Source organism: Phalangium opilio, unplaced genomic scaffold (assembly GCF_054372755.1).
Source record: "Phalangium opilio isolate 3A_F unplaced genomic scaffold, DU_Popi_V2 ptg000360l_1, whole genome shotgun sequence".
NCBI classification, from domain to species: domain Eukaryota; kingdom Metazoa; phylum Arthropoda; class Arachnida; order Opiliones; family Phalangiidae; genus Phalangium; species Phalangium opilio.
Window position 1 is genome coordinate 2,286,026 of NW_028324230.1, and position 20,412 is coordinate 2,306,437.

General features: G+C 38.0%; 1 protein-coding gene, 2 non-coding genes and 53 pseudogenes across 3 annotated transcripts; 5 read left to right on the forward strand and 51 right to left on the reverse strand.

Moving 5' to 3' along the window:
- Positions 1–42: 42 nt before the first annotated feature.
- Positions 43–161, reverse strand: LOC149597726 (5S ribosomal RNA; annotated as a pseudogene).
- Positions 162–297: 136 nt separating this feature from the next.
- On the reverse strand, positions 298–416 carry LOC149597727 (5S ribosomal RNA; annotated as a pseudogene).
- Positions 417–776: 360 nt separating this feature from the next.
- Positions 777–895, reverse strand: LOC149597728 (5S ribosomal RNA; annotated as a pseudogene).
- A 122-nt stretch (positions 896–1,017) lies between these two features.
- Positions 1,018–1,136, reverse strand: LOC149597729 (5S ribosomal RNA; annotated as a pseudogene).
- A 122-nt stretch (positions 1,137–1,258) lies between these two features.
- LOC149597730 (5S ribosomal RNA) lies at positions 1,259–1,361 on the reverse strand (annotated as a pseudogene).
- Positions 1,362–1,494: 133 nt separating this feature from the next.
- LOC149597731 (5S ribosomal RNA) lies at positions 1,495–1,613 on the reverse strand (annotated as a pseudogene).
- Positions 1,614–1,747: 134 nt separating this feature from the next.
- On the reverse strand, positions 1,748–1,866 carry LOC149597732 (5S ribosomal RNA; annotated as a pseudogene).
- Positions 1,867–1,988: 122 nt separating this feature from the next.
- LOC149597733 (5S ribosomal RNA) lies at positions 1,989–2,091 on the reverse strand (annotated as a pseudogene).
- A 134-nt stretch (positions 2,092–2,225) lies between these two features.
- On the reverse strand, positions 2,226–2,344 carry LOC149597734 (5S ribosomal RNA; annotated as a pseudogene).
- Positions 2,345–2,466: 122 nt separating this feature from the next.
- Positions 2,467–2,585, reverse strand: LOC149597735 (5S ribosomal RNA; annotated as a pseudogene).
- Positions 2,586–2,707: 122 nt separating this feature from the next.
- On the reverse strand, positions 2,708–2,810 carry LOC149597736 (5S ribosomal RNA; annotated as a pseudogene).
- Positions 2,811–2,943: 133 nt separating this feature from the next.
- On the reverse strand, positions 2,944–3,062 carry LOC149597737 (5S ribosomal RNA; annotated as a pseudogene).
- A 134-nt stretch (positions 3,063–3,196) lies between these two features.
- Positions 3,197–3,315, reverse strand: LOC149597738 (5S ribosomal RNA; annotated as a pseudogene).
- A 122-nt stretch (positions 3,316–3,437) lies between these two features.
- On the reverse strand, positions 3,438–3,540 carry LOC149597739 (5S ribosomal RNA; annotated as a pseudogene).
- Positions 3,541–3,885: 345 nt separating this feature from the next.
- LOC149597740 (5S ribosomal RNA) lies at positions 3,886–4,004 on the reverse strand (annotated as a pseudogene).
- Positions 4,005–4,140: 136 nt separating this feature from the next.
- On the reverse strand, positions 4,141–4,259 carry LOC149597741 (5S ribosomal RNA; annotated as a pseudogene).
- A 361-nt stretch (positions 4,260–4,620) lies between these two features.
- Positions 4,621–4,739, reverse strand: LOC149597742 (5S ribosomal RNA; annotated as a pseudogene).
- A 122-nt stretch (positions 4,740–4,861) lies between these two features.
- Positions 4,862–4,964, reverse strand: LOC149597743 (5S ribosomal RNA; annotated as a pseudogene).
- Positions 4,965–5,099: 135 nt separating this feature from the next.
- Positions 5,100–5,218, reverse strand: LOC149597744 (5S ribosomal RNA; annotated as a pseudogene).
- Positions 5,219–5,564: 346 nt separating this feature from the next.
- On the reverse strand, positions 5,565–5,667 carry LOC149597745 (5S ribosomal RNA; annotated as a pseudogene).
- A 135-nt stretch (positions 5,668–5,802) lies between these two features.
- LOC149597746 (5S ribosomal RNA) lies at positions 5,803–5,921 on the reverse strand (annotated as a pseudogene).
- Positions 5,922–6,504: 583 nt separating this feature from the next.
- LOC149597747 (5S ribosomal RNA) lies at positions 6,505–6,623 on the reverse strand (annotated as a pseudogene).
- Positions 6,624–6,745: 122 nt separating this feature from the next.
- Positions 6,746–6,848, reverse strand: LOC149597748 (5S ribosomal RNA; annotated as a pseudogene).
- A 345-nt stretch (positions 6,849–7,193) lies between these two features.
- LOC149597749 (5S ribosomal RNA) lies at positions 7,194–7,312 on the reverse strand (annotated as a pseudogene).
- Positions 7,313–7,448: 136 nt separating this feature from the next.
- On the reverse strand, positions 7,449–7,567 carry LOC149597750 (5S ribosomal RNA; annotated as a pseudogene).
- A 361-nt stretch (positions 7,568–7,928) lies between these two features.
- LOC149597751 (5S ribosomal RNA) lies at positions 7,929–8,047 on the reverse strand (annotated as a pseudogene).
- Positions 8,048–8,169: 122 nt separating this feature from the next.
- On the reverse strand, positions 8,170–8,272 carry LOC149597752 (5S ribosomal RNA; annotated as a pseudogene).
- A 135-nt stretch (positions 8,273–8,407) lies between these two features.
- On the reverse strand, positions 8,408–8,526 carry LOC149597753 (5S ribosomal RNA; annotated as a pseudogene).
- Positions 8,527–8,872: 346 nt separating this feature from the next.
- LOC149597754 (5S ribosomal RNA) lies at positions 8,873–8,975 on the reverse strand (annotated as a pseudogene).
- Positions 8,976–9,110: 135 nt separating this feature from the next.
- Positions 9,111–9,229, reverse strand: LOC149597755 (5S ribosomal RNA; annotated as a pseudogene).
- A 583-nt stretch (positions 9,230–9,812) lies between these two features.
- On the reverse strand, positions 9,813–9,931 carry LOC149597756 (5S ribosomal RNA; annotated as a pseudogene).
- Positions 9,932–10,290: 359 nt separating this feature from the next.
- LOC149597757 (5S ribosomal RNA) lies at positions 10,291–10,409 on the reverse strand (annotated as a pseudogene).
- Positions 10,410–10,531: 122 nt separating this feature from the next.
- Positions 10,532–10,634, reverse strand: LOC149597758 (5S ribosomal RNA; annotated as a pseudogene).
- Positions 10,635–10,979: 345 nt separating this feature from the next.
- LOC149597759 (5S ribosomal RNA) lies at positions 10,980–11,098 on the reverse strand (annotated as a pseudogene).
- A 137-nt stretch (positions 11,099–11,235) lies between these two features.
- On the reverse strand, positions 11,236–11,354 carry LOC149597760 (5S ribosomal RNA; annotated as a pseudogene).
- A 122-nt stretch (positions 11,355–11,476) lies between these two features.
- On the reverse strand, positions 11,477–11,579 carry LOC149597761 (5S ribosomal RNA; annotated as a pseudogene).
- Positions 11,580–11,939: 360 nt separating this feature from the next.
- LOC149597762 (5S ribosomal RNA) lies at positions 11,940–12,058 on the reverse strand (annotated as a pseudogene).
- Positions 12,059–12,418: 360 nt separating this feature from the next.
- On the reverse strand, positions 12,419–12,537 carry LOC149597763 (5S ribosomal RNA; annotated as a pseudogene).
- Positions 12,538–12,897: 360 nt separating this feature from the next.
- Positions 12,898–13,016, reverse strand: LOC149597764 (5S ribosomal RNA; annotated as a pseudogene).
- Positions 13,017–13,138: 122 nt separating this feature from the next.
- On the reverse strand, positions 13,139–13,241 carry LOC149597765 (5S ribosomal RNA; annotated as a pseudogene).
- Positions 13,242–13,375: 134 nt separating this feature from the next.
- On the reverse strand, positions 13,376–13,494 carry LOC149597766 (5S ribosomal RNA; annotated as a pseudogene).
- Positions 13,495–13,616: 122 nt separating this feature from the next.
- Positions 13,617–13,735, reverse strand: LOC149597767 (5S ribosomal RNA; annotated as a pseudogene).
- A 134-nt stretch (positions 13,736–13,869) lies between these two features.
- Positions 13,870–13,988, reverse strand: LOC149597768 (5S ribosomal RNA; annotated as a pseudogene).
- A 122-nt stretch (positions 13,989–14,110) lies between these two features.
- LOC149597769 (5S ribosomal RNA) lies at positions 14,111–14,229 on the reverse strand (annotated as a pseudogene).
- A 134-nt stretch (positions 14,230–14,363) lies between these two features.
- On the reverse strand, positions 14,364–14,482 carry LOC149597770 (5S ribosomal RNA; annotated as a pseudogene).
- A 135-nt stretch (positions 14,483–14,617) lies between these two features.
- Positions 14,618–14,736, reverse strand: LOC149597771 (5S ribosomal RNA; annotated as a pseudogene).
- Positions 14,737–14,873: 137 nt separating this feature from the next.
- Positions 14,874–14,992, reverse strand: LOC149597772 (5S ribosomal RNA; annotated as a pseudogene).
- Positions 14,993–15,353: 361 nt separating this feature from the next.
- On the reverse strand, positions 15,354–15,472 carry LOC149597773 (5S ribosomal RNA; annotated as a pseudogene).
- A 122-nt stretch (positions 15,473–15,594) lies between these two features.
- On the reverse strand, positions 15,595–15,697 carry LOC149597774 (5S ribosomal RNA; annotated as a pseudogene).
- Positions 15,698–15,832: 135 nt separating this feature from the next.
- LOC149597775 (5S ribosomal RNA) lies at positions 15,833–15,951 on the reverse strand (annotated as a pseudogene).
- A 321-nt stretch (positions 15,952–16,272) lies between these two features.
- On the forward strand, positions 16,273–16,391 carry LOC149597776 (5S ribosomal RNA). The gene has a single exon (XR_016378264.1). It is a non-coding gene; the product is annotated as a 5S ribosomal RNA (ribosomal RNA).
- Positions 16,392–16,530: 139 nt separating this feature from the next.
- Positions 16,531–16,633, forward strand: LOC149597777 (5S ribosomal RNA; annotated as a pseudogene).
- A 137-nt stretch (positions 16,634–16,770) lies between these two features.
- On the forward strand, positions 16,771–16,873 carry LOC149597778 (5S ribosomal RNA; annotated as a pseudogene).
- Positions 16,874–17,219: 346 nt separating this feature from the next.
- LOC149597779 (5S ribosomal RNA) lies at positions 17,220–17,338 on the forward strand. Its single transcript, XR_016377955.1, has one exon. It is a non-coding gene; the product is annotated as a 5S ribosomal RNA (ribosomal RNA).
- Positions 17,339–17,474: 136 nt separating this feature from the next.
- Positions 17,475–17,593, forward strand: LOC149597780 (5S ribosomal RNA; annotated as a pseudogene).
- Positions 17,594–18,604: 1,011 nt separating this feature from the next.
- Positions 18,605–20,398, reverse strand: LOC149597781 (uncharacterized). Its single transcript, XM_089860913.1, has 2 exons — positions 19,485–20,398; positions 18,605–19,418 (listed from the first exon to the last, which is right to left on the reverse strand). The coding sequence occupies exons 1-2, from the start codon at positions 20,396–20,398 to the stop codon at positions 18,605–18,607; spliced, it is 1,728 nt and encodes a 575-aa protein (XP_089717039.1).
- Positions 20,399–20,412: the final 14 nt, after the last annotated feature.

Consider the following 20,412-nt stretch of genomic DNA (forward strand, 5'->3'; position numbering starts at 1 on the left):
TTCATATATATTGGAATTTAAAAGAGGAAAAAAAAGTGAAAAAGCCAACGGCACGCAGTGTTCCTAAGTGGTCTCCCTCCCAAGTACTGTATGCGCTCGACGCTGCTCAACTTCGGTGATCGGACGAGAACCGGTGTTTTCAGCGTGATATGGCCGTTGCCGAGAGTGCTAGTTAATAATTCGAATTTAAATTAAGTGAGACAAATTAACCTTCATCATTTTAAAACAATAAGAAAAAGAAAACATGTTTGTTTTTTTCATATCTATTAAAATTTAAAAGAGGAAAAAAAATGAAAAAGCCAACGGCACGCAGTGTTCCTAAGTGGTCTCCCTCCCAAGTAGTGACTGCGCTCGACGCTGCTTAACTTCGGTTATCGGACGAGAACCGGTGTATTCAGCGTGATATGGTCGTTCCCGAGAGTGCTAGTTAATAATTTGAATTTAATTAACCTTCATCTTTATAAAACAATAACAAAAAGAAGATATGTTTGCTTTTTTCATATCTATTGGAATTTAAAAGAGGAAAAAAAAGTGAAAAAGCCAACGGCACGCAGTATTCCCAAGTACTGACTGCGCTCGACGCTGCTAACGTCGGCGATCGGACGAGAACCGGTGTTCTCAGCGTGATATGGCCGTTGCCGAGAGTGCTAGTTAATAATTCGAATTTAAATTAAGTGAGACAAATTAACCTTCATCATTTTAAAACAATAACAAAAAGAAAACATGTTTGCTTTTTTCATATCTATTAAAATTTAAAAGAGGAAAAAAAATGAAAAAGCCAACGGCACGCAGTGTTCCTAAGTGGTCTCCCTCCCAAGTAGTGACTGCGCTCGACGCTTCTTTACTTCGGTTATCGGACGAGAACCGGTGTATTCAGCGTGTTATGGCCGTTGCCGAGAGTGCTAGTTAGTAATTTGAATTTAATTAACTTTCATCTTTATAAAACAATAACAAAAAGAAGATATGTTTGCTTTTTTCATATCTGGTGGAATTTGAAAGAGGAAAAAAAAGTGAAAAAGCCAACGGTACGCAGTGTTCCTAAGTGGTCTCCCTCCCAAGTAGTGACTGCGCTCGACGCTGCTTAACTTCGGTTATCGGACGAGAACCGGTGTATTTAGCGTGATATGGCCGTTGCCGAGAGTGCTAGTTAATAATTTGAATTTAATTAACTTTCATCTTTATAAAACAATAACAAAAAGAAGATATGTTTGCTTTTTTCATATCTGGTGGAATTTGAAAGAGGAAACAAAAGTGAAAAAACCAACGGCACGCAGTATTCCCAAGTACTGTATGCGCTCGACGCTGCTTAACTTCGGTGATCGGACGTGAACCGGTGTTTTCAGCGTGATATGGCCGTTGCCGAGAGTGCTAGTAAATAATTCGAATTTAAATTGAGACAAATTAACCTTCATCATTTTAAAACAATAACAAAAAGAAAACATGTTTGCTTTTTTCATATCTATTAAAATTTCAAAGAGGAAAAAAAAGTGAAAAAGCCAACGGCACGCAGTGTTCCTAAGTGGTCTCCCTCCCAAGTACTGTATGCGCTCGACGCTGCTCAACTTCGGTGATCGGACGAGAACCGGTGTTTTCAGCGTGATATGGCCGTTGCCGAGAGTGCTAGTTAATAATTCGAATTTAAATTAAGTGAGACAAATTAACCTTCATCATTTTAAAACAATAACAAAAAAACATGTTTGCTTTTTTCATATCTATTAAAATTTAAAAGAGAAAAAAAAAGTGAAAAAATCAACGGCACGCAGTGTTCCTAAGTGGTCTCCCTCCCAAGTACTGACTGCGCTCGACGCTGCTTAACTTCGGTGATCAGACGAGAACCGGTGTATTCAGCGTGTTATGGCCGTTGCCGAGAGTGCTAGTTAATAATTTGAATTTAATTAACTTTCATCTTTATAAAACAATAACAAAAAGAAGATATGTTTGCTTTTTTCATATCTGGTGGAATTTGAAAGAGGAAACAAAAGTGAAAAAGCCAACGGCACGCAGTATTCCCAAGTACTGTATGCGCTCGACGCTGCTTAACTTCGGTGATCGGACGAGAACCGGTGTTTTCAGCGTGATATGGCCGTTGCCGAGAGTTCTAGTTAATAATTCGAATTTAAATTAAGTGAGACAAATTAACCTTCATCATTTTAAAACAATAACAAAAAAACATGTTTGCTTTTTTCATATCTATTAAAATTTAAAAGAGAAAAAAAAAGTGAAAAAATCAACGGCACGCAGTGTTCCTAAGTGGTCTCCCTCCCAAGTAGTGACTGCGCTCGACGCTTCTTTACTTCGGTTATCGGACGAGAACCGGTGTATTCAGCGTGTTATGGCCGTTGCCGAGAGTGCTAGTTAGTAATTTGAATTTAATTAACTTTCATCTTTATAAAACAATAACAAAAAGAAGATATGTTTGCTTTTTTCATATCTGGTGGAATTTGAAAGAGGAAAAAAAAGTGAAAAAGCCAACGGTACGCAGTGTTCCTAAGTGGTCTCCCTCCCAAGTAGTGACTGCGCTCGACGCTGCTTAACTTCGGTTATCGGACGAGAACCGGTGTATTTAGCGTGATATGGCCGTTGCCGAGAGTGCTAGTTAATAATTTGAATTTAATTAACTTTCATCTTTATAAAACAATAACAAAAAGAAGATATGTTTGCTTTTTTCATATCTGGTGGAATTTGAAAGAGGAAACAAAAGTGAAAAAACCAACGGCACGCAGTATTCCCAAGTACTGTATGCGCTCGACGCTGCTTAACTTCGGTGATCGGACGTGAACCGGTGTTTTCAGCGTGATATGGCCGTTGCCGAGAGTGCTAGTAAATAATTCGAATTTAAATTGAGACAAATTAACCTTCATCATTTTAAAACAATAACAAAAAGAAAACATGTTTGCTTTTTTCATATCTATTAAAATTTCAAAGAGGAAAAAAAAGTGAAAAAGCCAACGGCACGCAGTGTTCCTAAGTGGTCTCCCTCCCAAGTACTGTATGCGCTCGACGCTGCTCAACTTCGGTGATCGGACGAGAACCGGTGTTTTCAGCGTGATATGGCCGTTGCCGAGAGTGCTAGTTAATAATTCGAATTTAAATTAAGTGAGACAAATTAACCTTCATCATTTTAAAACAATAACAAAAAAACATGTTTGCTTTTTTCATATCTATTAAAATTTAAAAGAGAAAAAAAAAGTGAAAAAATCAACGGCACGCAGTGTTCCTAAGTGGTCTCCCTCCCAAGTACTGACTGCGCTCGACGCTGCTTAACTTCGGTGATCAGACGAGAACCGGTGTATTCAGCGTGTTATGGCCGTTGCCGAGAGTGCTAGTTAATAATTTGAATTTAATTAACTTTCATCTTTATAAAACAATAACAAAAAGAAGATATGTTTGCTTTTTTCATATCTGGTGGAATTTGAAAGAGGAAACAAAAGTGAAAAAGCCAACGGCACGCAGTATTCCCAAGTACTGTATGCGCTCGACGCTGCTTAACTTCGGTGATCGGACGAGAACCGGTGTTTTCAGCGTGATATGGCCGTTGCCGAGAGTTCTAGTTAATAATTCGAATTTAAATTAAGTGAGACAAATTAACCTTCATCATTTTAAAACAATAACAAAAAAACATGTTTGCTTTTTTCATATCTATTAAAATTTAAAAGAGAAAAAAAAAGTGAAAAAATCAACGGCACGCAGTGTTCCTAAGTGGTCTCCCTCCCAAGTACTGACTGCGCTCGACGCTGCTTAACTTCGGTGATATGGTCGTTGCCGAGAGTGCTAGTTAAAAATTTGAATTTAATTAACCTTCATCTTTATAAAACAATAACAAAAAGAGGGTATGTTTGCTTTTTCATATATATTGGAATTTAAAAGAGGAAAAAAAAGTGAAAAAGCCAACGGCACGCAGTGTTCCTAAGTGGTCTCCCTCCCAAGTACTGTATGCGCTCGACGCTGCTCAACTTCGGTGATCGGACGAGAACCGGTGTTTTCAGCGTGATATGGCCGTTGCCGAGAGTGCTAGTTAATAATTCGAATTTAAATTAAGTGAGACAAATTAACCTTCATCATTTTAAAACAATAAGAAAAAGAAAACATGTTTGTTTTTTTCATATCTATTAAAATTTAAAAGAGGAAAAAAAATGAAAAAGCCAACGGCACGCAGTGTTCCTAAGTGGTCTCCCTCCCAAGTAGTGACTGCGCTCGACGCTGCTTAACTTCGGTTATCGGACGAGAACCGGTGTATTCAGCGTGATATGGTCGTTCCCGAGAGTGCTAGTTAATAATTTGAATTTAATTAACCTTCATCTTTATAAAACAATAACAAAAAGAAGATATGTTTGCTTTTTTCATATCTATTGGAATTTAAAAGAGGAAAAAAAAGTGAAAAAGCCAACGGCACGCAGTATTCCCAAGTACTGACTGCGCTCGACGCTGCTAACGTCGGCGATCGGACGAGAACCGGTGTTCTCAGCGTGATATGGCCGTTGCCGAGAGTGCTAGTTAATAATTCGAATTTAAATTAAGTGAGACAAATTAACCTTCATCATTTTAAAACAATAACAAAAAGAAAACATGTTTGCTTTTTTCATATCTATTAAAATTTAAAAGAGGAAAAAAAAGTGAAAAAGAAAACGGCACGCAGTGTTCCTAAGTGGTCTCTCTCCCAAGTACTGACTGCGCTCGACGCTTCTTTACTTCGGTTATCGGACGAGAACCGGTGTATTCAGCGTGTTATGGCCGTTGCCGAGAGTGCTAGTTAGTAATTTGAATTTAATTAACTTTCATCTTTATAAAACAATAACAAAAAGAAGATATGTTTGCTTTTTTCATATCTGGTGGAATTTGAAAGAGGAAACAAAAGTGAAAAAGCCAACGGCACGCAGTATTCCCAAGTACTGACTGCGCTCGACGCTGCTTAACTTCGGTGATCGGACGAGAACCGGTGTTTTCAGCGTGATATGGCCGTTGCCGAGAGTGCTATTTAATAATTCGAATTTAAATTAAGTGAGACAAATTAACCTTCATCATTTTAAAACAATAACAAAAAAAACATGTTTGCTTTTTTCATATCTATTAAAATTTAAAAGAGAAAAAAAAAGTGAAAAAATCAACGGCACGCAGTGTTCCTAAGTGGTCTCCCTCCCAAGTACTGACTGCGCTCGACGCTGCTTAACTTCGTTGATCGGACGAGAACCGGTGTATTCAGCGTGATATGGTCGTTCCCGAGAGTGCTAGTTAATAATTTGAATTTTATTAACCTTCATCTTTATAAAACAATAACAAAAAGAAGATATGTTTGCTTTTTTCATATCTATTGGAATTTAAAAGAGGAAAAAAAAGTGAAAAAGCCAACGGCACGCAGTATTCCCAAGTAGTGACTGCGCTCGACGCTGCTAACGTCGGCGATCGGACGAGAACCGGTGTATTCAGCGTGATATGGCCGTTGCCGAGAGTGCTAGTTAATAATTTGAATTTAATTAACTTTCATCTTTATAAAACAATAACAAAAAGAAGATATGTTTGCTTTTTTCATATCTGGTGGAATTTGAAAGAGGAAACAAAAGTGAAAAAGCCAACGGCACGCAGTATTCCCAAGTACTGACTGCGCTCGACGCTGCTTAACTTCGGTGATCGGACGAGAACCGGTGTTTTCAGCGTGATATGGCCGTTGCGAGAGTGCTAGTTAATAATTCGAATTTAAATTAAGTGAGACAAATTAACCTTCATCATTTTAAAACAATAACAAAAAAAACATGTTTGCTTTTTTCATATCTATTAAAATTTAAAAGAGAAAAAAAAAGTGAAAAAATTCAACGGCACGCAGTGTTCCTGAGTGGTCTCCCTCCCAAGTACTGACTGCGCTCGACGCTGCTTAACTTCGTTGATCGGACGAGAACCGGTGTATTCAGCGTGATATGGTCGTTCCCGAGAGTGCTAGTTAATAATTTGAATTTAATTAACCTTCATCTTTATAAAACGATAACAAAAAGAAGATATGTTTGCTTTTTTCATATCTATTGGAATTTAAAAGAGGAAAAAAAGTGAAAAAGCCAACGGCACGCAGTATTCCCAAGTACTGACTGCGCTCGACGCTGCTAACGTCGGCGATCGGACGAGAACCGGTGTTCTCAGCGTGATATGGCCGTTGCCGAGAGTGCTAGTTAATAATTTGAATTTTATTAACCTTCATCTTTATAAAACAATAACAAAAAGAAGATATGTTTGCTTTTTTCATATCTATTGGAATTTAAAAGAGGAAAAAAAGTGAAAAAGCCAACGGCACGCAGTATTCCCAAGTACTGACTGCGCTCGACGCTGCTAACGTCGGCGATCGGACGAGAACCGGTGTTCTCAGCGTGATATGGCCGTTGCCGAGAGTGCTAGTTAATAATTCGAATTTAAATTAAGTGAGACAAATTAACCTTCATCATTTTAAAACAATAACAAAAAGAAAACATGTTTGCTTTTTTCATATCTATTAAAATTTAAAAGAGGAAAAAAAAGTGAAAAAGAAAACGGCACGCAGTTTTCCTAAGTGGTCTCTCTCCCAAGTACTGACTGCGCTCGACGCTTCTTTACTTCGGTTATCGGACGAGAACCGGTGTATTCAGCGTGTTATGGCCGTTGCCGAGAGTGCTAGTTAATAATTTGAATTTAATTAACTTTCATCTTTATAAAACAATAACAAAAAGAAGATATGTTTGCTTTTTTCATATCTGGTGGAATTTGAAAGAGGAAACAAAAGTGAAAAAGCCAACGGCACGCAGTATTCCCAAGTACTGTATGCGCTCGACGCTGCTTAACTTCGGTGATCGGACGAGAACCGGTGTTTTCAGCGTGATATGGCCGTTGCCGAGAGTTCTAGTTAATAATTCGAATTTAAATTAAGTGAGACAAATTAACCTTCATCATTTTAAAACAATAACAAAAAAACATGTTTGCTTTTTTCATATCTATTAAAATTTAAAAGAGAAAAAAAAAGTGAAAAAATCAACGGCACGCAGTGTTCCTAAGTGGTCTCCCTCCCAAGTACTGACTGCGCTCGACGCTGCTTAACTTCGGTGATATGGTCGTTGCCGAGAGTGCTAGTTAAAAATTTGAATTTAATTAACCTTCATCTTTATAAAACAATAACAAAAAGAGGGTATGTTTGCTTTTTCATATATATTGGAATTTAAAAGAGGAAAAAAAAGTGAAAAAGCCAACGGCACGCAGTGTTCCTAAGTGGTCTCCCTCCCAAGTACTGTATGCGCTCGACGCTGCTCAACTTCGGTGATCGGACGAGAACCGGTGTTTTCAGCGTGATATGGCCGTTGCCGAGAGTGCTAGTTAATAATTCGAATTTAAATTAAGTGAGACAAATTAACCTTCATCATTTTAAAACAATAAGAAAAAGAAAACATGTTTGTTTTTTTCATATCTATTAAAATTTAAAAGAGGAAAAAAAATGAAAAAGCCAACGGCACGCAGTGTTCCTAAGTGGTCTCCCTCCCAAGTAGTGACTGCGCTCGACGCTGCTTAACTTCGGTTATCGGACGAGAACCGGTGTATTCAGCGTGATATGGTCGTTCCCGAGAGTGCTAGTTAATAATTTGAATTTAATTAACCTTCATCTTTATAAAACAATAACAAAAAGAAGATATGTTTGCTTTTTTCATATCTATTGGAATTTAAAAGAGGAAAAAAAAGTGAAAAAGCCAACGGCACGCAGTATTCCCAAGTACTGACTGCGCTCGACGCTGCTAACGTCGGCGATCGGACGAGAACCGGTGTTCTCAGCGTGATATGGCCGTTGCCGAGAGTGCTAGTTAATAATTCGAATTTAAATTAAGTGAGACAAATTAACCTTCATCATTTTAAAACAATAACAAAAAGAAAACATGTTTGCTTTTTTCATATCTATTAAAATTTAAAAGAGGAAAAAAAAGTGAAAAAGAAAACGGCACGCAGTGTTCCTAAGTGGTCTCTCTCCCAAGTACTGACTGCGCTCGACGCTTCTTTACTTCGGTTATCGGACGAGAACCGGTGTATTCAGCGTGTTATGGCCGTTGCCGAGAGTGCTAGTTAGTAATTTGAATTTAATTAACTTTCATCTTTATAAAACAATAACAAAAAGAAGATATGTTTGCTTTTTTCATATCTGGTGGAATTTGAAAGAGGAAACAAAAGTGAAAAAGCCAACGGCACGCAGTATTCCCAAGTACTGACTGCGCTCGACGCTGCTTAACTTCGGTGATCGGACGAGAACCGGTGTTTTCAGCGTGATATGGCCGTTGCCGAGAGTGCTATTTAATAATTCGAATTTAAATTAAGTGAGACAAATTAACCTTCATCATTTTAAAACAATAACAAAAAAAACATGTTTGCTTTTTTCATATCTATTAAAATTTAAAAGAGAAAAAAAAAGTGAAAAAATCAACGGCACGCAGTGTTCCTAAGTGGTCTCCCTCCCAAGTACTGACTGCGCTCGACGCTGCTTAACTTCGTTGATCGGACGAGAACCGGTGTATTCAGCGTGATATGGTCGTTCCCGAGAGTGCTAGTTAATAATTTGAATTTTATTAACCTTCATCTTTATAAAACAATAACAAAAAGAAGATATGTTTGCTTTTTTCATATCTATTGGAATTTAAAAGAGGAAAAAAAAGTGAAAAAGCCAACGGCACGCAGTATTCCCAAGTAGTGACTGCGCTCGACGCTGCTAACGTCGGCGATCGGACGAGAACCGGTGTATTCAGCGTGATATGGCCGTTGCCGAGAGTGCTAGTTAATAATTTGAATTTAATTAACTTTCATCTTTATAAAACAATAACAAAAAGAAGATATGTTTGCTTTTTTCATATCTGGTGGAATTTGAAAGAGGAAACAAAAGTGAAAAAGCCAACGGCACGCAGTATTCCCAAGTACTGACTGCGCTCGACGCTGCTTAACTTCGGTGATCGGACGAGAACCGGTGTTTTCAGCGTGATATGGCCGTTGCGAGAGTGCTAGTTAATAATTCGAATTTAAATTAAGTGAGACAAATTAACCTTCATCATTTTAAAACAATAACAAAAAAAACATGTTTGCTTTTTTCATATCTATTAAAATTTAAAAGAGAAAAAAAAAGTGAAAAAATTCAACGGCACGCAGTGTTCCTGAGTGGTCTCCCTCCCAAGTACTGACTGCGCTCGACGCTGCTTAACTTCGTTGATCGGACGAGAACCGGTGTATTCAGCGTGATATGGTCGTTCCCGAGAGTGCTAGTTAATAATTTGAATTTAATTAACCTTCATCTTTATAAAACGATAACAAAAAGAAGATATGTTTGCTTTTTTCATATCTATTGGAATTTAAAAGAGGAAAAAAAGTGAAAAAGCCAACGGCACGCAGTATTCCCAAGTACTGACTGCGCTCGACGCTGCTAACGTCGGCGATCGGACGAGAACCGGTGTTCTCAGCGTGATATGGCCGTTGCCGAGAGTGCTAGTTAATAATTTGAATTTTATTAACCTTCATCTTTATAAAACAATAACAAAAAGAAGATATGTTTGCTTTTTTCATATCTATTGGAATTTAAAAGAGGAAAAAAAGTGAAAAAGCCAACGGCACGCAGTATTCCCAAGTACTGACTGCGCTCGACGCTGCTAACGTCGGCGATCGGACGAGAACCGGTGTTCTCAGCGTGATATGGCCGTTGCCGAGAGTGCTAGTTAATAATTCGAATTTAAATTAAGTGAGACAAATTAACCTTCATCATTTTAAAACAATAACAAAAAGAAAACATGTTTGCTTTTTTCATATCTATTAAAATTTAAAAGAGGAAAAAAAAGTGAAAAAGAAAACGGCACGCAGTTTTCCTAAGTGGTCTCTCTCCCAAGTACTGACTGCGCTCGACGCTTCTTTACTTCGGTTATCGGACGAGAACCGGTGTATTCAGCGTGTTATGGCCGTTGCCGAGAGTGCTAGTTAGTAATTTGAATTTAATTAACTTTCATCTTTATAAAACAATAACAAAAAGAAGATATGTTTGCTTTTTTCATATCTGGTGGAATTTGAAAGAGGAAACAAAAGTGAAAAAGCCTACGGCACGCAGTATTCCCAAGTACTGTATGCGCTCGACGCTGCTTAACTTCGGTGATCGGACGAGAACCGGTGTTTTTAGCGTGATATGGCCGTTGCCGAGAGTGCTAGTTAATAATTCGAATTTAAATTAAGTGAGACAAATTAACCTTCATCATTTTAAAACAATAACAAAAAAACATGTTTGCTTTTTTCATATCTATTAAAATTTAAAAGAGAAAAAAAAAGTGAAAAAATCAACGGCACGCAGTGTTCCTAAGTGGTCTCCCTCCCAAGTACTGACTGCGCTCGACGCTGCTTAACTTCGGTGATCAGACGAGAACCGGTGTATTCAGCGTGTTATGGCCGTTGCCGAGAGTGCTAGTTAATAATTTGAATTTAATTAACTTTCATCTTTATAAAACAATAACAAAAAGAAGATATGTTTGCTTTTTTCATATCTGGTGGAATTTGAAAGAGGAAACAAAAGTGAAAAAGCCAACGGCACGCAGTATTCCCAAGTACTGTATGCGCTCGACGCTGCTTAACTTCGGTGATCGGACGAGAACCGGTGTTTTCAGCGTGATATGGCCGTTGCCGAGAGTTCTAGTTAATAATTCGAATTTAAATTAAGTGAGACAAATTAACCTTCATCATTTTAAAACAATAACAAAAAAACATGTTTGCTTTTTTCATATCTATTAAAATTTAAAAGAGAAAAAAAAAGTGAAAAAATCAACGGCACGCAGTGTTCCTAAGTGGTCTCCCTCCCAAGTACTGACTGCGCTCGACGCTGCTTAACTTCGGTGATATGGTCGTTGCCGAGAGTGCTAGTTAAAAATTTGAATTTAATTAACCTTCATCTTTATAAAACAATAACAAAAAGAGGGTATGTTTGCTTTTTCATATATATTGGAATTTAAAAGAGGAAAAAAAAGTGAAAAAGCCAACGGCACGCAGTGTTCCTAAGTGGTCTCCCTCCCAAGTACTGTATGCGCTCGACGCTGCTCAACTTCGGTGATCGGACGAGAACCGGTGTTTTCAGCGTGATATGGCCGTTGCCGAGAGTGCTAGTTAATAATTCGAATTTAAATTAAGTGAGACAAATTAACCTTCATCATTTTAAAACAATAACAAAAAGAAAACATGTTTGCTTTTTTCATATCTATTAAAATTTAAAAGAGGAAAAAAAAGTGAAAAAGAAAACGGCACGCAGTGTTCCTAAGTGGTCTCTCTCCCAAGTACTGACTGCGCTCGACGCTTCTTTACTTCGGTTATCGGACGAGAACCGGTGTATTCAGCGTGTTATGGCCGTTGCCGAGAGTGCTAGTTAGTAATTTGAATTTAATTAACTTTCATCTTTATAAAACAATAACAAAAAGAAGATATGTTTGCTTTTTTCATATCTGGTGGAATTTGAAAGAGGAAACAAAAGTGAAAAAGCCAACGGCACGCAGTATTCCCAAGTACTGACTGCGCTCGACGCTGCTTAACTTCGGTGATCGGACGAGAACCGGTGTTTTCAGCGTGATATGGTCGTTCCCGAGAGTGCTAGTTAATAATTTGAATTTTATTAACCTTCATCTTTTTAAAACAATAACAAAAAGAAGATATGTTTGCTTTTTTCATATCTATTGGAATTTAAAAGAGGAAAAAAAGTGAAAAAGCCAACGGCACGCAGTATTCCCAAGTACTGACTGCGCTCGACGCTGCTAACGTCGGCGATCGGACGAGAACCGGTGTTCTCAGCGTGATATGGCCGTTGCCGAGAGTGCTAGTTAATAATTCGAATTTAAATTAAGTGAGACAAATTAACCTTCATCATTTTAAAACAATAACAAAAAGAAAACATGTTTGCTTTTTTCATATCTATTAAAATTTAAAAGAGGAAAAAAAAGTGAAAAAGAAAACGGCACGCAGTTTTCCTAAGTGGTCTCTCTCCCAAGTACTGACTGCGCTCGACGCTTCTTTACTTCGGTTATCGGACGAGAACCGGTGTATTCAGCGTGTTATGGCCGTTGCCGAGAGTGCTAGTTAGTAATTTGAATTTAATTAACTTTCATCTTTATAAAACAATAACAAAAAGAAGATATGTTTGCTTTTTTCATATCTGGTGGAATTTGAAAGAGGAAACAAAAGTGAAAAAGCCTACGGCACGCAGTATTCCCAAGTACTGTATGCGCTCGACGCTGCTTAACTTCGGTGATCGGACGAGAACCGGTGTTTTTAGCGTGATATGGCCGTTGCCGAGAGTGCTAGTTAATAATTCGAATTTAAATTAAGTGAGACAAATTAACCTTCATCATTTTAAAACAATAACAAAAAAAACATGTTTGCTTTTTTCATATCTATTAAAATTTAAAAGAGAAAAAAAAAGTGAAAAAATCAACGGCACGCAGTGTTCCTAAGTGGTCTCCCTCCCAAGTACTGACGGCGCTCGACGCTGCTTAACTTCGTTGATCGGACGAGAACCGGTGTATTCAGCGTGATATGGTCGTTCCCGAGAGTGCTAGTTAATAATTTGAATTTAATTAACCTTCATCTTTATAAAACAATAACAAAAAGAAGATATGTTTGCTTTTTTCATATCTATTGGAATTTAAAAGAGGAAAAAAAGTGAAAAAGCCAACGGCACGCAGTATTCCCCAGTACTGACTGCGCTCGACGCTGCTAACGTCGGCGATCGGACGAGAACCGGTGTTCTCAGCGTGATATGGCCGTTGCCGAGAGTGCTAGTTAATAATTCGAATTTAAATTAAGTGAGACAAATTAACCTTCATCATTTTAAAACAATAACAAAAAGAAAACATGTTTGCTTTTTTCATATCTATTAAAATTTAAAAGAGGAAAAAAAAGTGAAAAAGAAAACGGTACGCAGTGTTCCTAAGTGGTCTCTCTCCCAAATACTGACTGCGCTCGACGCTTCTTTACTTCGGTTATCGGACGAGAACCGGTGTATTCAGCGTGTTATGGCCGTTGCCGAGAGTGCTAGTTAATAATTTGAATTTAATTAACTTTCATCTTTATAAAACAATAACAAAAAGAAGATATGTTTGCTTTTTTCATATCTGGTGGAATTTGAAAGAGGAAACAAAAGTGAAAAAGCCAACGGCACGCAGTATTCCCAAGTACTGTATGCGCTCGACGCTGCTTAACTTCGGTGATCGGACGAGAACCGGTGTTTTCAGCGTGATATGGCCGTTGCCGAGAGTGCTAGTTAATAATTCGAATTTAAATTAAGTGAGACAAATTAACCTTCATCATTTTAAAACAATAACAAAAAAACATGTTTGCTTTTTTCATATCTATTAAAATTTAAAAGAGAAAAAAAAAGTGAAAAAATCAACGGCACGCAGTGTTCCTAAGTGGTCTCCCTCCCTAGTACTGACTGCGCTCGACGCTGCTTAACTTCGGTGATCGGACGAGAACCGGTGTATTCAGCGTGATATGGTCGTTGCCGAGAGTGCTAGTTAATAATTTGAATTTAATTAACCTTCATCTTTATAAAACAATAACAAAAAGAAGATATGTTTGCTTTTTTCATATCTATTGGAATTTAAAAGAGGAAAAAAAAGTGAAAAAGCCAACGGCACGCAGTGTTCCTAAGTGGTCTCCCTCCCAAGTACTGTATACGCTTGACGCTGCTCAACTTCGGTGATCGGACGAGAACCGGTGTTTTCAGCGTGATATGGCCGTTGCCGAGAGTGCTAGTTAATAATTCGAATTTAAATTAAGTGAGACAAATTATCCTTCATCATTTTAAAACAATAACAAAAAAACATGTTTGCTTTTTTCATATCTATTAAAATTTAAAAGAGAAAAAAAAAGTGAAAAAGCCAACGGCACGCAGTGTTCCTAAGTGGTCTCCCTCCCAAGTACTGTATGCGCTCGACGCTGCTCAACTTCGGTGATCGGACGAGAACCGGTGTTTTCAGCGTGATATGGCCGTTGCCGAGAGTGCTAGTTAATAATTTGAATTTAATTAACCTTCATCTTTATAAAACAATAACAAAAAGAAGATATGTTTGCTTTTTTCATATCTATTGGAATTTAAAAGAGGAAAAAAAAGTGAAAAAGCCAACGGCACGCAGTGTTCCTAAGTGGTCTCCCTCCCAAGTACTGTATGCGCTTGACGCTGCTCAACTTCGGTGATCGGACGAGAACCGGTGTTTTCAGCGTGATATGGCCGTTGCCGAGAGTGCTAGTTAATAATTCGAATTTAAATTAAGTGAGACAAATTATCCTTCATCATTTTAAAACAATAACAAAAAAACATGTTTGCTTTTTTCATATCTATTAAAATTTAAAAGAGAAAAAAAAAGTGAAAAAGCCAACGGCACGCAGTGTTCCTAAGTGGTCTCCCTCCCAAGTACTGTATGCGCTCGACGCTGCTCAACTTCGGTGATCGGACGAGAACCGGTGTTTTCAGCGTGATATGGCCGTTGCCGAGAGTGCTAGTTAATAATTCGAATTTAAATTAAGTGAGACAAATTAACCTTCATCATTTTAAAACAATAACAAAAAAACATGTTTGCTTTTTTCATATCTATTAAAATTTAAAAGAGAAAAAAAAAAGTGAAAAAGCCAACGGCACGCAGTGTTCCTAAGTGGTCTCCTTCCCAAGTACTGTATGCGCTCGACGCTGCTCAACTTCGGTGATCGGACGAGAACCGGTGTTTTCAGCGTGATATGGCCGTTGCCGAGAGTGCTAGTTAATAATTCGAATTTAAATTAAGTGAGACAAATTAACCTTCATCATTTTAAAACAATAAGAAAAAGAAAACATGTTTGCTTTTTTCATATCTATTAAAATTTAAAAGAGGAAAAAAAAGTGAAAAAGCCAACGGCACGCAGTGTTCCTAAGTGGTCTCCCTCCCAAGTAGTGACTGCGCTCAACGCTGCTTAACTTCGGCTATCGGACGAGAACCGGTGTTTTCAGTGTGATATGGCCGTTGCCGAGAGTGCTAGTTAATAATTTGAATTTAATTAACTTTCATATTTATAAAACAATAACAAAAAGAAGATATGTTTGCTGTTTTCATATCTGGTGGAATTTGAAAGAGGAAACAAAAGTGAAAAAGCAAACGGCACGCAGTATTCCCAAGTACTGTATGCGCTCGACGCTGCTTAACTTCGGAGATCGGACGTGAACCGGTGTTTTCAGCGTGATATGGCCGTTGCCGAGAGTGCTAGTAAATAATTCGAATTTAAATTAAGTGAGACAAGTTAACCTTCATCATTTTAAAACAATAACAAAAAGAAAACATGTTTGCTTTTTTATATCTATTAAAATTTCAAAGAGGAAAAAAAAGTGAAAAAGCCAACGGCACGCAGTGTTCCTAAGTGGTCTCCCTCCCAAGTAGTGACTGCGCTCGACGCTGCTTAACTTCGGAAATCGGACGAGAACCGGTGTATTCAGCGTGATATGGCCGTTGCCGAGAGTGCTTGTTAATAATTTGAATTTAATTAACTTTCATCTTTATAAAACAATAACAAAAAGAAGATGTGTTTGCTTTTTTCATATCTGGTGGAATTTGAAAGAGGAAACAAAAGTGAAAAAGCCAACGGCACGCAGTATTCCCAAGTACTGACTGCGCTCGACGCTGCTTAACTTCGGTGATCGGACGAGAACCGGTGTTTTCAGCGTGATATGGCCGTTGCCGAGAGTGCTAGTTAATAACTCGAATTTAAATTAAGTGAGACAAATTAACCTTCACCATTTTAAAACAATAACAAAAAAAACATGTTTGCTTTTTTCATATCTATTAAAATTTAAAAGAGAAAAAAAATGTGAAAAAATCAACGGCACGCAGTGTTCCTAAGTGGTCTCCCTCCCAAGTACTGACTGCGCTCGAAGCTGCTTAACTTCGTTGATCGGACGAGAACCGGTGTATTCAGCGTGATATGGTCGTTGCCGAGAGTGCTAGTTAATAATTTGAATTTAATTAACCTTCATATTTATAAAACAATAACAAAAAGAAGATATGTTTGCTTTTTTCATATCTATTGGAATTTAAAAGAGGAAAAAAAAGTGAAAAAGCCAACGGCACGCAGTGTTCCTAAGTGGTCTCCCTCCCAAGTACTGATTCCCAGATGTTACCACGCGCTACCGAAGAAACAACGAATTTTCCATGAACTTCATTGCTTCACGGACGCAAGCGAAAGGGCTTACGGCGCTGTGGTTTACCTGAGAACGGCATTTCCTAATAATGTATTTGAAGTTAACATAGTATCTGCATTAACGACCATATCACGCTGAAAACACCGGTTCTCGTCCGATCACCGAAGTTAAGCAGCGTCGAGCGCAGTCAGTACTTGGGAGGGAGACCACTTAGGAACACTGCGTGCCGTTGGTTTTTTCTCTTTTTTTTCCTCTTTTAAATTCCAATAGATATGAAAAAAGCAAACATATATTTTCTTTTTGTTATTGTTTTAAAAAGATGATGGTTAATTTGTCTCACTTAATTTAAATTCGAATTATTATCTAGCACTCTCGGCAACGGCCATATCACGCTGAAAACACCGGTTCTCGTCCGATCACCGAAGTTAAGCAGCGTCGAGCGCAGTCTGTATTTGGAAACTCTGCGTGCCGTTGGCTTTTAAACTTTTGTTTCCTCTTTTAAATTACATCAGATATGAAAAAAGCAAACATATTTTCTTTTTGTTATTGTTTTAAAAAGATGAAGGTTAATTTGTCTCATTGAATTTAAATTCGAATTATTATCTAGCACCCTCGTCAACGGCCATATCACGCTGAAAACACCGGTTCTCGTCCGATCACCGAAGTTAAGCAGCGTCGAGCGCAGTTAATACTTGGAAACTCTGCGTGCCGTTGGCTTTTTCACTTTTATTTCCTCTTTTAAATTCCATCAGATATGAAAAAAGAAAACATATCTTCTTTTTCTTATTGTTTTATAAAGATGAAGGTTAATTAAATTCCAATTATTAAATAGCACTCTCGGCAACGGCCATATCACGCTGAAAACACCGGTTCTCGTCCGATCACCGAAGTTAGCAGCGTCGAGCGCAGTCAGTACTTGGAAACTTTGCGTGCCGTTGGCTTTTTCACTTTTATTTCCTCTTTTAAATTCCATCAGATATGAAAAAAGCAAACATATCTTCTTTTTGTTATTGATTTATAAAGATGAAGGTTAATTAAATTCAAATTATTAAATAGCACTCTCGGCAACGGCCATATCACGCTGAAAACACCGGTTCTCGTCGGATCACCGAAGTTAAGCAGCGTCGAGCGCAGTCAGTACTTGGGAGGGAGACCACTTAGGAACACTGCGTGCCGTTGGCTTTTTCACTTTTTTTCCTCTTTTAAATTCCAATAGATATGAAAAAAGCAAACATATTTTCTTTTTGTTATTGTTTTAAAAATATGATGGTTAATTTGTCTCACTTAATTTAAATACGAATTATTATCTAGCACTCTAGGCAACGGCCATGTCACGCTGAAAACACCGGTTCTCGTCCGATCACCGAAGTTAAGCAGCGTCGAGCGCAGTCTGTGCTTGGGAGGGAGACCACTGAGGAACACTGCGTGCCGTTGGCTTTGTTAAATGTCGTATTTCAAGTAGGCTTTCGGGGTGAAGGGGAATTTAAGCGAACTGGGGACTTGGACAATTTATCTCAATGTGGCTAAAGGAATTATCTATTTTATGAAGACAACCAGGATTTATTAATTTAAACTAATATTTAAAATCTTATATTTATTCATAAAAATATTAATGGTGTACATAAACTATTTAATACAACATCCTCTAACATATTAACAAGAACAAACAATATTTTAGAATGCTTCCAATGCAAAACTTCAAAAAAGCTAAACTCAATCTTTTATGTAGGAGTAAAACTATACAACCAAATTTATTTACTTATATGTGATACCAAATCCTTTGCTTTAGTTAAAAAAAACTTAAAATTCATATACTTAATGGCAGTGTGTAGCCATCTTTGATCTATTTGTTTATTTATTTTTTTATTTATATATTTATTTATTCCTGATTTTGATTGTTTTATTTAAAGAAAAACAATAACTCGTTTATATTTTATATTAAACGAAGTAAAAAAGTCATGCTTTACAAAAGATATTAAACTATATTCATGTATTTGCAAAACTTTATTTAAATTTTAATTTATATTATTTTTTTATGGTTATTCTCTTTTAATGTTCTTTATCTAATTTTGTTGTCCAATTGACGTTAATCTTAAGAAATTTAAGGAGGGCAATAAGTCGCTTGAAGACTTGGTCCCTCCTCATGAGCTTTTGTACTAAACTATGCCAAATAAACTTTGAAACTTTGAAACTTTATTTAAAATGCATATAGTTATAACACCGCGTCTTGGGATTGATTAAACAACAAACTAATTCAAGAAATATCTAGGCTAGAACTGATGATTAAATTGATTCTGAGTTAGTTTTTATATACAAATGATAGTAATTTAAAAACATCATCCGGCTGGTCTATTTTTTAACGATAACGTTTAAGTTTAAAATCTAATCTAATTTTTGCCAACATTAAATATTATTAGATTAAATTTAGATACAGTTCTAATCTATTTTTTAACATCCTCCCCCCGATAATATTTTGTGTTGAGAGTCGCTATCCTTTAGTTCCATTGGGTACAGGAGTTGCACCGGTCTGCGAAGAGTACCCTTTGCTGTTTTCACTAAGCATGCTCTAATTTTTCCGTCTCTGCCGGGATATAGCTCTTCAATTCGTCCAATTCGCCAAAGGTGTCGAGGGCACTTGTCTTCATGTATCAAGACCAGGTCATTGATTTGTAGATACATCGAGGGTTTGGTGTCAGAAGACATATGGGCAGATCTTAGTTCGAGCAAATATTCGTTGCGCCAGCGTTGCCAGAATTTATTGAGCAATGATTCTCGATACAGCCATCTTTTTGTCATGTCGCTCCGGTTTGAAATTTCCTTCAGTTGAATCTTCGGTGGAAGGGAGTTGAGGCGTCTTCCAATTAATAGATGAGCGGGCGTCAATGGAGATGGCTCGGATGGGTCGCTGTTGAAATAAGTTAATGGTCTAGAGTTTATAGTACCTTCGATTTCGACCAATAAGGGTTCCAATTCCTCATATTTGACTAAGGCGCGACCTAAGGTTTTCTTTAAACATGTCTTGACCGTTCTCACTAGGCGTTTGAAAAATACTCCCCACCATGGTGCTCGTTCGACGTTGAATTTCCATTTGATGTTAAAGGTGATGAAGAATTCTTTGAGTTCGGTTTTAGATATCTTCTTCCAGAGGTCCTGTATTTTTCCATTGGCTCTCTTGAACGTCTTGGCATTGTCGGATAGAATTACTTCGCATATGCCCCGTCTTCCGATGAATCGTTTCAGCGCTAGTATAAACGTTTCCGTGCTGAGGTTGGTTGCAAGTTATAAGTGAACTGCTCGACTCGTTGCGCATGTGAATAGTACGACGTACGTTTTCTCCGTTCTTGTTTCGGTGTTGGCTTTTACGAAAATCGGACCCGCAAAGTCGATGCCCGTTGCTTGGAATGGGATTGTGTTGGAAATACGATCTCGTGGCAAGGGTGCGGTTTCTTGTGTGATGGCTTTCGCTTGTAGCTTTCGGCATATCCAGCACTTTGACAGGAGTTGTTTAACGACTTGACGCCCTTTTGGGATCCAAAAACGATCTCGAAGATGTGTTTGAGTACTGGTGAGGCCCAAGTGGAACATCCTTTCATGGCTGTTGATAATTTGTAGTTTGGCAAAGTGAGTATTCCCAGGGAGAATTATAGGATGAGAAACGTCGAAGTCGAATTGAGATTGTTGTAGTCGCCCTCCTGCTCGTAGAATGAGTTGGTCGTCTAGGAAAGGTCGAAGGTTCTTGATCTTGGAGTCATGTTTTATTTCTTGATTGCTTGCTAGGCACTTGATTTCGTCGGAAAAGACTTCAAGTTGAACAAGTTTCATCCAATAAGTAGTAGCTGCGTCCAAGTCGGTGATCTCCAATTCTTTACTATGTCGTCTATTAGTTTTGTGTGTGAGATTGTGGTAATATCGCAGGACCCAGGCAGTGACGCGTAGAAGTCGGTTAAGGGAGCTAAAGCGTGTCGGAACTATGACGGGCTCTTGGATTCGAATGTGGCAGGTCGCTTGTGTAATTTGGACTATCTTCCTTTGTCGTCGCAATTCTGGATCTTGTAATTCTTCAGTTGGCTGCGTTGGTTGAATCTTCTTCGGCCAAAGATCGTTTGGTTTTGAGAGGAATTTGGGTCCATGCCACCAGTTTTCACTGTTGTGTAAAGCTTCTATTTTCATGCCTCGGCTGAGAATGTCGGCTGGATTATCGGGACCGGGTACGTGGGACCATTGACTGGGTTCTGAATTCATCTGGATTTCCACGA

What these genes read in the sequence shown, in the direction of transcription:
- LOC149597781 (XM_089860913.1), bottom strand. Translation starts at nt 20,398, where the DNA reads ATGAATTCAGAACCCAGTCAATGGTCCCACGTACCCGGTCCCGATAAT. An exon ending in GAAACAAGAACGGAGAAAAC is followed by an intron (nt 19,419 to 19,484) that starts GTACGTCGTACT and finishes AACCAACCTCAG; the next exon opens with CACGGAAACGTTTATACTAG.